At 42.8% G+C, this 15,410-nt stretch overlaps 1 protein-coding gene across 1 annotated transcript in view; it reads right to left on the reverse strand.

Moving 5' to 3' along the window:
• Nucleotides 1-15,410, reverse strand: part of GRIN2B (glutamate receptor, ionotropic, N-methyl D-aspartate 2B) — a 353,376-nt gene that overhangs the window by 1,578 nt on the left and 336,388 nt on the right. Inside the window, exons 9-12 of the mRNA XM_010858710.1 lie at nt 8,938-9,098; nt 6,958-7,145; nt 3,920-4,158; nt 22-441 (exon numbers count right to left, since the gene is read on the reverse strand). Coding sequence (XP_010857012.1) covers nt 22-441; nt 3,920-4,158; nt 6,958-7,145; nt 8,938-9,098 — 1,008 coding nt within the window. The remainder of the gene's footprint in view (nt 1-21; nt 442-3,919; nt 4,159-6,957; nt 7,146-8,937; nt 9,099-15,410) is intronic.

A 15,410-nucleotide genomic window follows, 5' to 3' on the forward strand; every position in this document is an offset into this window, starting at 1 on the left:
CGGGGGGAAGGGGGGGTGGTCACAGTCGTAGAGCCCATCTATGGAGCTGGCGCTGCCGATGCTGTGGGGCCGATGGTGGTGGTGGTAGTGGTCCTGGTACACGTTGCTGTCCTTGAGCTGCAGGTTCCCGAAAGTCCTTTCCACCTCACTGATGTAGTCACTGAACAGGTTCTCCTCGCAGGGCGGGTTGTTGTAGGACTTGCAGTCGGAGTGCGTGAAGCTGCGGCGGTGCTCGGAGATGTCATAGACAGACGACTCGCGGCGGATGAAGTCCAGGGCGCTCTGCGGTGAGCCATTCACACCCGACAGGTTGGCCATGTTCTTGGCCGTGCGCAGCAGACGCAGGATATTGGAGTGCGTGTTGTTCATGGTGGCGGTGGGGGAGTTCATCACGGATTGGCGCTCCTCAATGGCCACGCCATGGATGCAGCTGTAGATACCCTGCAGAGAGGATGAGACGGGTTAGGTCTCTCGTGAGGCTGGAAGGGACCCTCAAGTGGATCCCTACCCCTGCTAACTGCGTAAATGGTTGAGATAAGTCCAGGAAAACATGAAACAGATGGTCTTATAGACTCATAGAAACCTGTGTCTAGAAGCTTGCCTGCCTTGTGCTGTGCTGTGCTCAGTCCTTCAGTCGTGTTTGACTCTTTGGGACCCCATGGACTGTAGCCTGCCAGGATCCTCTGTTCATGGGATTTTCCAGGCAAGAACCCACTGTAGTGGGTTGCCATTTGCTTGCCTTATTCACCAGCATTTAGCAAGTCTCATCATGAACCCTAGGGCTTTCCCCGTGGGGCTAGTGGTAAAGACCCTACCTCCCACTGCAGGAGATGCAAGAGACAAGGGTTCCATCCCTGGGTCAGGAAGATCCCCTGGAGAAGGAAATGGCAACCTTCTCCATTATTCCTGCCTGGAGAATCCCATGGACAGAGGAGCCTGGCAGGCTACTATTCATAGAGTCACAAAGAGTCGGACATGACTGAAGCAACTTAGAATGCAACATGAGCTGGGGGTCTGATTAGATAGGCTTGGCTCTCCAAAAGGGGCCTCACTGCATACACCAAGTGATCTAAGCAAATGGTCTGGAATCACAAGACATTCAGGAGATTCATGCCTCATTCCGCAACTGATTTGTACTGATTTTTCTTTCTACACTAGGTTTTTGCCTCACAGAAATGAGGCCATGATATCAACTGATAGCAAACAACACTGTCAGCCTTCTGGAAATCAACAGCAATGCTTTACAGATGTTGGGGCTGTTCTGCCCTGGCTGGTCACCCCTGGCTGGCAGTAAAGACTGGGGAGCCCAGGCGCTCACAATTGCCACTCTTTACCAGCTCTGACAAATTTTGAGCAGCTTTTAGGATTTTGATCATCAGATCACAGCTGAGCAATTCTCTCCCTGAGCCAAGCATGAACCAAATTCAACAGGACAATTAGGCAGCTTTGAGGTCAAAGAAGGATATTTCTGCTGCTGTGCCTTACACCGTGGGAGGGAGGACCTGGGACAGATATTAAGGACTAAATAGCAATCAAGAATCCCCTTGTTGGAGAGGAGTAGTCGAGGAGGGGTGGGGTGGGAGTTTGGGGTTGGTAGAGGCAAACTAGTGTATATAACATGGATAAACAACAAAGTCCTACTGTATAGCACAGAACCATATTCAATATCCTGTAAATGAAATATCTTGTAAATAGCCATAATGTAAAACAGATATGAAAAAGAATGTATATACATGTATAATTGAATCACTTTGCTGTACAGTGAAATTTTATATTGGAAATCAACTATACTTCAATAAAATGAATTTAAAAAGAATCCCCTTGTCGAATGCTCTCCTTTATTCTCTTTAGGTCCTGTTTTTTTTCTTCAAGTTTCTCACTCACTGTGATCATAAATAACTAGTATCTTAACATTAGTATTGATTGAGAATTCCCTGTGTGCAGCTTCTTGTGTAGAGCCCTAAAAAGCACCGTCTGGGAGAAGGAGAGGCTTGGGCTCAAGTCTAAAGTCAGGCCAACCTCCTGCCAATCTCTAGTTCCCTGCCTTGAAAGGTGGACATGTTTGGAACTTTTCCACCTGGCAAGGGAAGGTCTTTGCAGAAGAGGTTGTTTGAATAGTGTCTTTAAAACAAGGGGAATTCATTTGGAAAGGGGCTGTCCCTATTGAGGGAGGAGGATGAGAGGAGAGAAGATTCAAAGGTAGAGTGGCAGCTAGATGGGAAAGAAGGATGGTTTGCATGAGATGAGCATCCCTGCCCTGGAGGCAGCCACAAGATAAGAGATCTACAAGAAAATTGGGAGATTAATATATATGTACAAACACACACAATAGGGGCTTCCCAGGTGGCACACTGGTAAAGAATCTGCCTGCCAATACAGGAGATGCAAGAGATGCGGCTTCAATCCCTAGGTCGGAAAGATTCCTCGAGTAGGAAATAGCAACCCACTCCAGTATGCTTGCCTGAAAAATCCCATGGACGAGGAGCCTGGCGAGCTATAGTCCATAGGGCTGCTAAGAGTCAGACATAACTGAGCGCAGAAGAGAAGATATGTACACTACCATGTGTAAAGTAGCTAGTAGGAAGCTTCTGTATAGCATAGGGAGCTCAGCTCAGTGCTCTGTGATGACCGAGAGGAGTGAGATAGGGGTGGGGATGGGAGGGAGGTTCAAGAGGGAGGGGATATATGTGTACATACAGCTGATTCACTTCATTGTACAGCAGAAACTAACACAACACTGTAAAGCAATTATACTCCCATTAAAAAAAACAGAGAGTTCCCCTGCTTTCTTCTCCTTTCTGACCCTTCTTGATTACGGCCAGGAGAAAATGCACTTGTCCTCTTCAGAGCCATTGATTATGTCGAGGGGCGACAAATAGGATTTCTACTACAGGCTTCCTGTGCTGTGGCCAGCCCCCTGTCTGGGGTCTTGGGAAGCGCCACGAGGTACAAAAAGGTGGCTTAGGGACCACAAGTCCCAGCCTCCTGTTTCCAGGTAACTGAATGGCCTGAAGCAGCTCACAGCCAGAGAGGACATTTTTCTCTAGAACTAAAATACTATAGGAAAATGATCAAAAGATGGGACAATTTAATGAGTACTCCATTTTCTTACATAACCCCATTAGAGACAAAGTTGGTTACATCTGAAGCCTAGACCTCTATTCTAAGAGGACATCTGAGTTCACTTCTCGTGAATGAATCTCATAACTTTATTAACAAAATCAAAAAGTCTGCTTTTTTAAGTAAAGAAAAAAAAAAAAAAAAACTCTTCCCTGTGACCCTTTATTCATATTCAACACTGTGCTCCAAATCTCACTTTGGACTAGTCATGTAGAAGAGAACTAAATAAAGAAGGACTTGAGTGGTACTCTTGCTCCAATTAAGGAAGTTTCTGGAATGTAAATTTCTTAACAGGTCAGGACTTATTTTTGAAAGTTCTGTTAAGCTCCTCCTGAATGCTCCAAATGCATACATGGTTAAAATATAAAGCGGGATGGTGAAACGACCAATATACATTTGCATGTCAGAATAAGAGAGATACATGTCATGATTTATACAGAAATGTGATTTTTTAAAAGGATTAAATGATTAATCCAGCCTATGCAGAATTAACTAATAGTGATGAAAGGCACCTGGGGAAAGGCCAAATGTTTCATTTTGATAGATCTGCCAGTTCTTTTTAAGAACCAAATGCCCAAACCCCACACAGAAAGCTATTTCTTAAAGGAAAAACAGCTTCACCTGTTCTCTGAGCCACTTGAAATGATGTCATCCTACCCCCTGGGGAAATGTACATGATGTGGCTTCTTGCTTTCACAGCCTCAGGCTGGAGTTAGTGCCCCTCTGGACTCTCTGCTTTGCATGGCGCTAGGCTAAACTTCCTTTCCCAAGTTCCAGGCACCTAAATCAAACCACTTACTCTGCTGATGGAGAAGACCATGCCAGGCTTGCCAGAACAGACACCCATAAAGCAGTGCCGGAACTGCCAATAGAAAAGGTGTTCACAGATGAAGGTGATGAGGCTGAGAGCCATGGCTGCCCCCAGCATGTAGAAGACACCCGCCATGTTGTCGATGTCCAGCTGGCTACTCATGACCTCGTTCTTCTCATTGTGGCAGATGCCTGTGAGCCACAGAGCTTCCAGCTCCTCCATCTCCCCTGGGGGCCGGGCAGGAAGGAGAGAAGAGAGGGAGAGAGAGGGGTGTTGGGAAAAGAAAGGAAAACATGAGAGAGAGGGGAAGAGACATAAAGAAAACCAAGAGAGAAAGTTAGTAATTTTATTAATACTGTTAAACTTATCACGTTATTCAACAAGTGGTCAATGAAAACACAATGTGGGTACCAGAGATGATACAAAGATAGAAGATATTACCTCTGTGCCCTGTATGAATGTGTGAAAGTTTTAGTTGCTTAGTTGTGTCAGACTCTTTGAGACCCCATGGACTGTAGCTCCTCTGTCCATGGAATTCTCCAAGTAAGAATACTGGAGTGGGCAGCCATACCCTCCTTCAGGGGATCTTCCTGACCCAGAGACAGAACCTGGGTGTCCTACATAGCAGCAAGATTCTTTACGGTCTGAGCCAGGTAAGCCCTAGCTACCCAGTGTAAATGGGTATATAAACAATCAGTATGACAAGCTGTATGTAACAAAAGCTTCCCGAATTAGTCAGGGTAATTTTGTAGATGCGGTGGCCAGTGGGTTTTCACGAGGAAGGTAGGATTTTGAGGTGGGCATGGTGAATGAGTGAATTTTAATTGATATTGTACAAAAAGGGGCTCCAGGCATCAGAGATAGCATGATCAAGGGGAGGAAGGAGAAAAACACAAGTCATATTTGGGAAAGGCTGGCAGAACAATTCAAAAACAATAACAGTTGGTTAAAAAAAAGCTGAATACAAAAGGTTGATGAAACATTGCTGAGCACCTGAGTATCAGACTAAGCACTTTGCATGGGTTTTATTTTTTTTTGTAGACAGCGAGGAACAACATAATGGAAGAAGCGATTCAGAAAATTGCTCTCAAAAAATGTGCAGAGCAGATCGAGTTGGGGGAGGAGAGACAGAGACAAATCGGTGGAGAGATTGATTGATTCCCTAGAGGCCCTCAGACTTCCTGATCTCTTGTTGAAAACATAAATATTCACAGGAAAAGGGAGGAAGCTGGAATAAAATGAGACCACCAAATTCGGACCTGCCTCCTTTTAATGCTGCTTAGAGAAGTTTTGATTAATTCAAGTCATGCCAGGTTACAACAACCTTGATCCACTTCAGTGGATACTAGGAACTAGAAATGTAGAAATCATAGGCAAGAGGAAAATAAAAGAAACCATGAGCCTGAGAATGCATCTGACTCTAGAGAAGCAAAAATCTGAAAATCTCATGAAGAAAATTGCCAGTTTGGCTTAAAACGTGAACTCTGTTTGCATAGTCTGACTGGAGCTCTGGTGTGTGTGTGTGTGTGTGTGTGTGTGTGTGTGTTAGTCGCTCAGTCGTGTCCAACTCTTTGCGACCCCATGGACTGTAGCTCATCAAGTTCCTATGTTCATGGAATTCTCCAGGCAAGAATAATGGAGTGGGTTACCTTTCCCTTCTTCAGGAGATCTTCCCAACCCAGGGATTGAACCTGGGTCCACCACGTTTCAGGCAGATTCTTTACCGTCTGAGCCCCCGGAAAGCCCATGAAGCTCCGGTAACTTTTGCAAATTGTCTCTACTGCTGCTCTTTCTTGTGGACAGAGGCCCTGTTATTGCCTTGAAGTGACAGCTACATTACTGTGACAGAAGCTCTTACACTAAAAAGGCTTGGAACCCTCCACCTAGAACCCCATCCTCTTTCCAATGTTCATCAAATCACTTTTTGCTCATTTCTTGGATCAAACTTGGATGATTTTCCTAACTGAACAACTGACCTCACCTGGAGTCTGCCAATCCAGCTATGTTGTCTTCTCCTTACCAGCAAAGATTCTGCAGACAGAACTGGGGGAACTGCTGGGTTGATGGCCTGTGGGGCCAAGTACAGTCAGGCTGCTCGTTGTAATAGGATTAGCTTCTGTGAGACTAACAGGAGAAGGAGGTCCTTTAGACAATAAAGTGAAGTGGGATGTGGAAGGTGTGAGCAAAATAAAAAAAAGAGATTAGGTTTTCTCAAAGCAAGTTGTCTCTTCAAGGAATCACTCTGGCGAGTGAGTACCTTCCAGTGTCTGTCTCTGAGGACTTGGCCCTGCTTCCTATCTCTTCCACTGGGAGAGGCAAAATAGCAGAGGGAAGGTTGAGCAAATAGCCATGAATGGATTTCTTTGCCCTTTCTCTGGGACCAGAGCAAGGGGTCTGTATAATCAAAGCTACGGTTTTTTCCAGTAGTCATGTATGGATGTGAGAGCTGGACCCTAAAGAAGGCTGAGTGCCAAAGAATTGATGTTTCTGAATTATGGTGTTGGAGAAGACTCTTAAGAGTCCCTTGGACTGCAAGGAGATCAAACCAGTTAATCCTATAGGATATCAACCCTGAATAATCATTGGAAGGACTGATGCTGAAGCTTCAATACTTTGGCCACCAGATGTGAATAACTGACTCATTAGAAAAGACCCTGATGCTGGGACAGATTGAAGGCAGGAGGAGAAGGGGACAACAGAGGATGAGATGGTTGGATGGCATCCATCACCGACTCAATGGACATGAGTTTGAGCAAAACTCTGGGAGATAGTGAAGGAGAAGGAAGCCTGGTGCGCTGCAGTCCATGGGACTGCAACGAGTCGGACATGACTAAGCCACTGAACAATAACAACAACCTCATTACGAAGCTTTAGAAAGCTATCATATACTACCCAATGTCCTAGCATACTATGAAATGCTTTACTGGAAATGCAGAGGTTAGAGGGATGGGGAAGGAAGAAGAGTTGATGTTTTGGACTGGCTGTAGGAAGAGGCCAAGTAGACACTTTCCCTTTCTTTAACTCACCATCTCCAAAGAGCTGCAGGATAGCAAGGTCCACCTGGCGCTTCCATCCAGAGTCTTTTTGGATGGCAATGCCATAACCAGTGGAGGCAAAGACCTTCCCACTGCCAATGGTCACCAGCTTGCAGCCCTCATCTCTACCGGCCATGTAGTTCAGCACGGCTGCATCGTAGATGAAGGCATCCAGTTTCCTGTGCAAGAAAGGAGCAAACAAACCAAGTCCAGTGGAGGAACTCGAGTCCAAAACTACCTATGGGGCCATTAAGAGGAGGAAGTAGGACTCCAGCAGACTATGGGGAGAATTGGTTCAAAGCAGAGCTCAAGGTGGAACTCAGCCAGAAGCTAAAGCCTAACTCCCAGGTGGTTCTTTGTGATTTCAGATTGAAAGGAGGAGTTTTTTCCCTCCTGTTGGGAATGATGAGAATGCTAGTTGGGCCCGGAGCCAACTCATAAGCTGTGTCTGAAAAGGAGAAGGAGTAAAAAGGAATCAATAAAAATAATAACAGAAATAATGAAAAGGAACCATCACAATGATAGCAACAAATAGCATGGGTTAGACTTACATAACATTTTTCATTTCTCAGTTCATTACAGTCCAGAGTGGGGATAAGCGTAGGTGGACGAGGAGCACTGGATGGGCAATGCTATTTTGGCGGTCAGAAAGGTTTTAGTATTTTGTTTTGCAGCACAAGGAGAGGAGAGAGTTGCTGGGGGTGGTGACATTATAGGCTCAGGTCAACAGCGAATGCGTGAAACCACAGCCAATGCAACATACAGGAGAATTCAGATGTCTCATGTTCCCAAACATATGAGAATCTCTTTGTATGTACAGTGCTTTGCAAGGAGAAGTAGGCAGGGAGTGGGGAAAGGCTAGGGGCAAGTTCAGGAAGGTACAGGTCAATATTTAAACACAATAAATGGAGAAGAAATTCAGATATATTCATATAGGTAATAGAGAGGTCTGCAAGAAAGAAAGCCAGGCATCATGACCTGCACTGTTCAAGTGCAGTTCAGTTAGCTTTACCCCTCCTTAAGAAAAAAGAAGCCCTTTCTGGCATGACAAAATGCAGAACATTTTTTCCAATGGTCCGTGAGTATCCTTTAGAAGTGTGTCTATCAGAAAGTCAAAGCTCTGAAGGGCTTGAGAACTGTGATTGCACCAGGGGCCAGACAACCCAGAGTCATCTGTCCCCCAAATTCAAATCCCACCTTCTGAAATCTGCTGTGGCTTTATAACAATAAGACAGAGTCTAACAGTATTTAAGTAAACATGCCTCTGGGAGGCTCATTCCGAACAGAAGCCACCAGAAGGTCTAAGGGCTGTCAGTCATCCTACAACACAGGAAATCAGCTATGAGACCTTAACTCCAACAACTCTCACGCTCAACTGTCTGTCTTATTCCACAGCTGTGGCTTCTGAGGGAAGGAACCGCCATGGCTGAGATTATGTAAGCCAACATATTTGCAGTTTGTGAGTTCTTTTGAATGAACAATCCACCCTAGATTATAGAGCTGGATCAAAGAGTGCCAATTTTGTTGGAATTGGAGATCAATTAACATATTCTTACTGTTTGTTATCTAAAAGCTTTCACCCTTTTCATTGTTTCTTTCTCCCTTGTCCATAAGACACCAAAATCAATTTCACTTTCAGGTCAGCAGGTCTTTATTTTGTGTGTAACACATGAACTTTAGCCTTGACTCTCCTCTTTGACTTTTATATCTATTACATTCTTATTTCACTGTTACATTCATGCAAGTAAAATAGAAATTGTTGAAAATATATATAAGTGAATCATACCAGTGGAATATCCACACACTGGTCTGAATTATACCATCAATTTAACCTGGGGACCCACAAAATGCAAATGCAGTCTTCTTTGCTTGAACTTGGTGTGGCAAATAAAGACGGTCCATCTTATTACATGGATGTTTAAGAAATGTGAGCAACACAGCAAAGATTCTGAGCTTGGAAGCAGTTCTTACCCTGTTTTCAGGGAGAGCAGTGCATCATCGACACCTCTCTGGTTGAACTTCCCCATGTAGGCATGCATTTCTGCATAGTTATTGCGAATATTCCTCTCTGTGCTGCCGTTGGGCACAGTGCCAAAGCGGAAAGGGGGTGAGAAGTCATTAGGTCTCTGGAACTAAAAAGAGAGTTAAAGAGAGACAGAGAAGATGAATGCTTCAGAAAATGTGGAGAGATATTCAGTTAACATTTGTGGATTTATCATGGAAGGGACCATTGAGAGTTCACCAAACATATTAGCCCTTGCTCAGGAGTAGCAATTGCTATCTGAAAGTGAACTTCAATTCAACTCAATTTAATCCATATTGTTGAGAGCTTTCTAACTGCCCACCCCTGATTTGAATCTGTCACTCTCGTCTGCCCCGTGTATGTACACTGCACAAAACCAGGGATGATGGGAATGAGCTATTAGCTTAACTGCAGTGGGCTGGTTGCCTTTATTTCTGAAAATTGTGTGAAATCTGCTTCCAGGTCCCATCATTGGACTATTAAGGCTCTAAGATGTAAGGCAAGCTACATCACACTCCTGAAAATCACTTGTTGGGTAGCAAATATGTTTTGCTAAGAAATTCTGTCTTTACTTTCCTTGATGTTTTAAAAGCCCATATGTATCCTACATGAGTTGTAGGAGAAATTGTAAAAGCAAATGCAATTTTAATTATGTTCCCTCTTGTGTTTAAGAACTGAGAGTGGATTGCCAGGGCATAGCATAATAAAGGGAAATCTCTTGAATTTTCACCCCTATGACATCAGCTTTGTTTCTGGCTATTGCCCTGCAGTGAGCAGTCTGCATATTGCTTCCTGAAAGCACAATTCATGCATTTGTATCTTCATGGCCTCAGAGAGTCTGTTTCCTCAGCATGATCTCACCTTTCTCCCTGGGCCAGTTCATGTCCTTCACCTCATTCATGTAACTCAGAGCAATTTTTCAGGACACTTTCTATGAGCTCTTTCTTCCATCAAGTTTACCCAAGAGTGAGTCATCGGTACTTGGTGTTCTTGGTCTAGATCCTTGTAATTAATACTACAAATTCATTTACTTTCTAAATAAGCTGGCCAAGTTCTGAGAGCTGGTCTCTGAGGTAGTCAGGAAGCTCTAGATTGAGACACATATGGATTGAAGACTGGCTCTGAGTGTGTGTTAGTTGCTCAGTTGTGTCCAACTCTTTGCGATCTCATGGACTGTAGCCTGCCAGCCTTCTCTGTCCATGGGGTTTCCTAGGCAAAAATACTGGAGTGGGTTGCTAGTTCCTTCTCCAGGGGATCCTCCTGACCCAGGGATTGAATCCAGGTCTCCTGCATTGCAGGCAGATTCTTTACCATCTGAGCCACCAAGGCAAATAACAGGAGCTCTCTGTGCATCATTTCCTCATATATAATAAAAAGACAGTAATGTCTACTTTTCAAGATTGTTGTGTGTATTAAATGATACAATGCATTGGAAGTACATGACACAGAATCTTGTACACAGTAAGTGCTCAATAAAGACTTCTTATATCAGTTTAAATTCATATCTACATTCTACATTCTCTAGTAAACTTCATACTCTCCAAGTTTCTCATTCTATTAGGACAGCAATCATCAGCTAGAGTATGACTGGAGTTCACAGTCATATATGCTATGCCCTGGTATAGGAAAGCCAATGTAGATATTTAAAGTCCACTTGGTTTCAATTAAGTGAAGTGCAGTGAAAGTCACTGAGTCATGTCCAACTCTTTTCGACCCATGGACTGTAGCCTGCCAGGCTCCTCTGTCCATGAAATTTTCCAGACAAGAATACTGGAGTGGGTTGCCATTTCTAAGTGAAGATATCTTAAAAATCTTTGAAGGTACCTTTGAAAGTCTAACTTAGGAGTACTCTGAAGTTCTGGAGCTGTCTGGGCTTACAACCATTCTCCTTTATCCTTCCCTTGATGTGAGACACTTACAGCTTCTCAGAATATGGGGATTTCATGGGCCACTAAATATCACAGCACCAGTAACCATAAATGCCATCTTCATTGCTTAGAGTTGGCCGTAGTTAAAAGTAAGGTCATGCAGTGGGGTTAGGTAATCTGAGATGCATCAAAAGATCACTACTTTCTGACTTACCACAATGCTTTTTGCCATTAAGAGTTTTTGTTTAATTACTTTTAAGGGGTTGTGATTTTTAAGAAAATAAAGATACTACAAAAGAGTCAAAGAATTTTAGAGTTGTATGAACCACTCAAGGTTAACTAGTCTAAACCTTTCATTTTACAAATGAAGACAGAGGCCCAAGGAGGACGAGTTATCTGCTCAATGTCATATCACGGCAGTGATGGCTAACATTATCAGAAATCAACTGACTTAATTAATAGTACTTCTCATGGTTCCCAGCAGATAACAAGTTTAAAGTAAATATGAATATGCTTTATTGGAAGAGACAGAATGCTATGCATAGAACTGCCAGTTGTAACACTTCAGATATTTGAAAGACAGTGTCCCACAGTCAAAAGTAGAGTATTCATAGATACCATGGCAGGCAGCAATATAACCAAATGTGCTCTCTTTAATCAGTAATTTCCCATTTTGTTAGGACAGTGAGAACTGATGCTTACAATGACTGAGATACTCTAGGGTCTAAGGTATTTTCTGAAACATCAATGAAAGTTGAAATCGTGTCCAGTACAATGTTGGTATAAATTTTTACATTCTAGTTTTTTGAAAATCAGTAGTCAATGTAAGATAGATATAATAATTATTTTCAAATTAAAAGTATTTTTATTGAAGTAGAGTTGATTTACAGTGTTGTGTTAACTTCTGCTTTGCAACAAGGTGATTCAGTTATATATGCACGCTAAGTCACTTCAGTTGTGTCCGACTGTTTGCAACCCTATGGACTATAGCCCACCAGGATCTTCTGTCCATGGGATTCTCCAGGCAAGAATACTGGAGTGGGTTGCCATGTCCTAATCCAGGGGTTCTTACCAACTCAGGGATCAAACCTATGTCTCGTGTCTCCTGCACTGGCAGGCAGGTTCTTTACCACCAGTACAACTTGGGAAGCCCATTCATTATATATATATATCTATATATATATATCTATATATCTATCTATATATATATATCTCATTTTCACTATGGTTTATCACAGGATATCGAATGTAGTACCCTGTGCTATACAGTAGGGACTTATTTTTCTATTATTGTACATATAACAGTTTTCATTTGCTAATCCCAAACACTTAATTCTTCCCTTCCCCACCAAGCCTTTCCCCTTGGGAACCACAAATCTGCTCTCTATAGATATGACAATTTTTGATTAACCAAATCAAATGGAATGTGATATCCAGAAGGCCTCATGTCCTGATAAAGCTAGATTATGGAAATTTTCTGTGCTACTCTTTATTAACTTTGATTTCTAAATTATCTTTAGACCTCTAGATGCTGTTTTATATCTTTGAATACTTAAAAACTAAAGAAACAATGGAGAAACTGGAATATCCAAGATGATTTTGAAAAAGGGGGACAAAGTTGAAGGACTCATACTACCTGACTTTGAGACTTACAAAGCTGTAGCCATCATGACAGTGGGACATTAACACAGAGAGAGTAAAGAGATCATGAGAACAGAGTGCCCTCAACAGATCATCACATATGGTACAAAGGCGATTCAGTAAAGATACAACAGTCTTTAACCAGTGGTATTGGAACTCTATATGTAAAAAAAAGAACTTCATTCCACATCTCACAAGATATATGGAAATTAAGACTAAGTGGATCAATGTACCTAAATACAAGTCCTAAAACTATAATATGTCCAGGAGAAAATATAAGAGAAAGGCTTTGTCATCTTGAGTTAGACAAAGATTTCTTAGATCTGACACCAAAAGTATAATCCACCATCAAAAGCAAGTAAGTTGGGCTTTGTTAAAATGAAGAACTCTTTGAAAGGCACCGTTAAGATCATGGAAAGACAAGACACCGGCGAGATAAAAATCTCTGAAAACAGTTTAAAACTATTAAAGAACTAAAGGATTATATAACAACACAGCAAGACTGTGGTTACAGCATCTTCTGTAAGAAAACAGTCAGAAATAGCCAACACAAGAAGCATGGGAGGCACAGGCCTATGGAAAGCATTGGTCTCGAAGGCAGACAATTTGGATTTCAATTCCAGTTCTTTGACCAACTGTATGAACATGGGCTAGTTCTTTAACTTCATGGAGCCCCATTTTCCTGGAAGTATTGTTTTTAATTACTATTATGATAATATCTAGGATCACTTAACACAGTATCTGGCACATGGCAAATTCTCAAAACTATTAACTGCTTCCACGAGGGTGAAGTTCTCATACCTAAAACTGTCCCATGTTAGATTATGTCCCCTAAGATGGAAAACTCCTGTTTCCTGATTTGTTCCTTAAATTTGGCCAGTCTGGGGACCAAACGGGTGAGTGTATCACCCCAGAATCAGCCAGAGAAGAAGAAGTAAGCCAGCCTTTTCCTCTGAAAAATTCTTGTCCCAGATTGGTGAAGTTTAAATAAAACCTATATTTTTAAAACACTGTCACTGGAACTTGAATTTCACTAAAATTAATGGCCATGGAGAACTTTATTTTTAGCAAGGAAGAAGGAAAAGGAAGGATCTTCCAAATACCACCTTGATGTTTCCAATAAATGCCCAATAATAAAACTTACTCCAAGCTGTGAGGTGTTCTATGGCACTTGTTTTACCCGAACGGCAGTCAGTGCTCCTTGGGGTTTGGGGAAGGAGTAAAACTTAGTACTGTCCAGAACCAGGGGTCTTAAAATCCATGGAACAGGGAGGACTCTGAGAAAAAATTTTTTTAAAAAATTAAAGACCCCAATACACCAAGGAGACCAGCATGAATTTTATATAGTTATTCCTTATTAGTCACCTTTGGCTATTACAGAGCTTTCTTGAACTTGGAATGTTTCTCTATATTATAAAAACATGTGCTTAGTTGCTCAGTTGTATCCAACTCTTTGTGATCCTATGAACTGTAGCCCGCCTGGCTCTTAGTCCATGGAATTCTCCTGGCAAGAATACTGGAGTGGGTTGCCATTTCCTCCACCAGGGGATCTTCTTGACCCAGGGATCGAACTCGGGTCTCCTGTGTCTCCTGCATTGCAGGTAGATTCTTTATTTGCTGAATCATCAGGGGAGCCCCATAAAAACATAGAGAGGAGAACAAAAACACAGAAATGAAGAAATTTGGGGGATCAGTCTCATTTCACAGATGAGAAAACTGAGGCTCTGAAGAAAGCGAGGAGTTGTTCCAGGCCACGGAGTGAAATAGGAGGACCAGCTTATAGGGCTTGACCCTTGAGCTGAGTCCTCCCACCACGGCTCCAACACCAGCCACCAGGTCCTACCTTTGCTCACCAGCAAGGAACTCTATGCATGTGTATGTGGGGCCACCTGGCGAGGGCACCCTTCTCTTCCTGGCATATCAGATGCCAACTCCCTCTCAGGGTTCAACCCAGGGCGTCCAGCCATAACTGTAAGCAGGCTCTCACCCAAGGGCAGAATGTTAAGAGACCTGTAATCTCACTTGATCTTCCTGGAGAGCTGCTGGGAATCAGAATTCAGCCATCTGAGAGGCTCAGATGACCATCTCAGCCCCCACATTAATGACCTCAAAGTGAGTGAGTCTTGGCTATCAGGGAGGGGAAAGGTGTGGAGGCAAGGACAAGGCTCCACCCCAACCCAGAGATGAGGGGACTTGGGGGCCCTGGAGTGGTACTGGCTAATGCCTTCCATTAGAGAGGCCCTTCTGCAGCCTTCAGAGAGAAAGGGAAAAGGCAAGATGTCAAGGAAGTGGCATCATCAACTCGATAGACATGAGTTTGAGCAAACTCCAGGAGATAGTGAAGGTGAAGGAAGCCTGGTGTGTTGCAGTCCCTGGGGTCGCAAAGAGTTGGGCATGACTGAGCGACTGAACAATAACAAGGGAGTGGAGATCTGGTCCATTTTGCTTGTTTATTAAATACATAAACTGATTTTACTATGTATACGGCATTATTAATTTGTTCATAGCAGCTACTAATACTCAACACCTACATATGTGCTGAGAATAACTCTCTTAACTCTTTTAATGATAACAGTTTAAATGCCTCCATTTATTTGATAAATATATATTCTGAGCATCTAATAGTGTACAGCCTGTATTTATGAGGATGCAAAGATGAAAACATCAGACTCTTGTTTTCAGGAAGTTTACATACCAGAGGGGGATGTAAACATTCATTCAGTTTTTCATCCCTTTACCTTTTCATTCATTCATTATTTCATTCTTATAGACATTCAGCAGGTATTTACAGTATCTATCACCATATTCTGGGTGCTGGGGATGCAATGTGACAGGAGAGGAAGAACCTGCCTTCAAGGAGTTCATACTGTAAACAAAGGGGACAGATAATAAACCTTTTTTTTTTTTTTTTT

The sequence above is a fragment of the Bison bison genome, unplaced genomic scaffold (assembly GCF_000754665.1).
Source record: "Bison bison bison isolate TAMUID 2011002044 unplaced genomic scaffold, Bison_UMD1.0 scf7180017864390, whole genome shotgun sequence".
Classification (NCBI taxonomy): domain Eukaryota; kingdom Metazoa; phylum Chordata; class Mammalia; order Artiodactyla; family Bovidae; genus Bison; species Bison bison.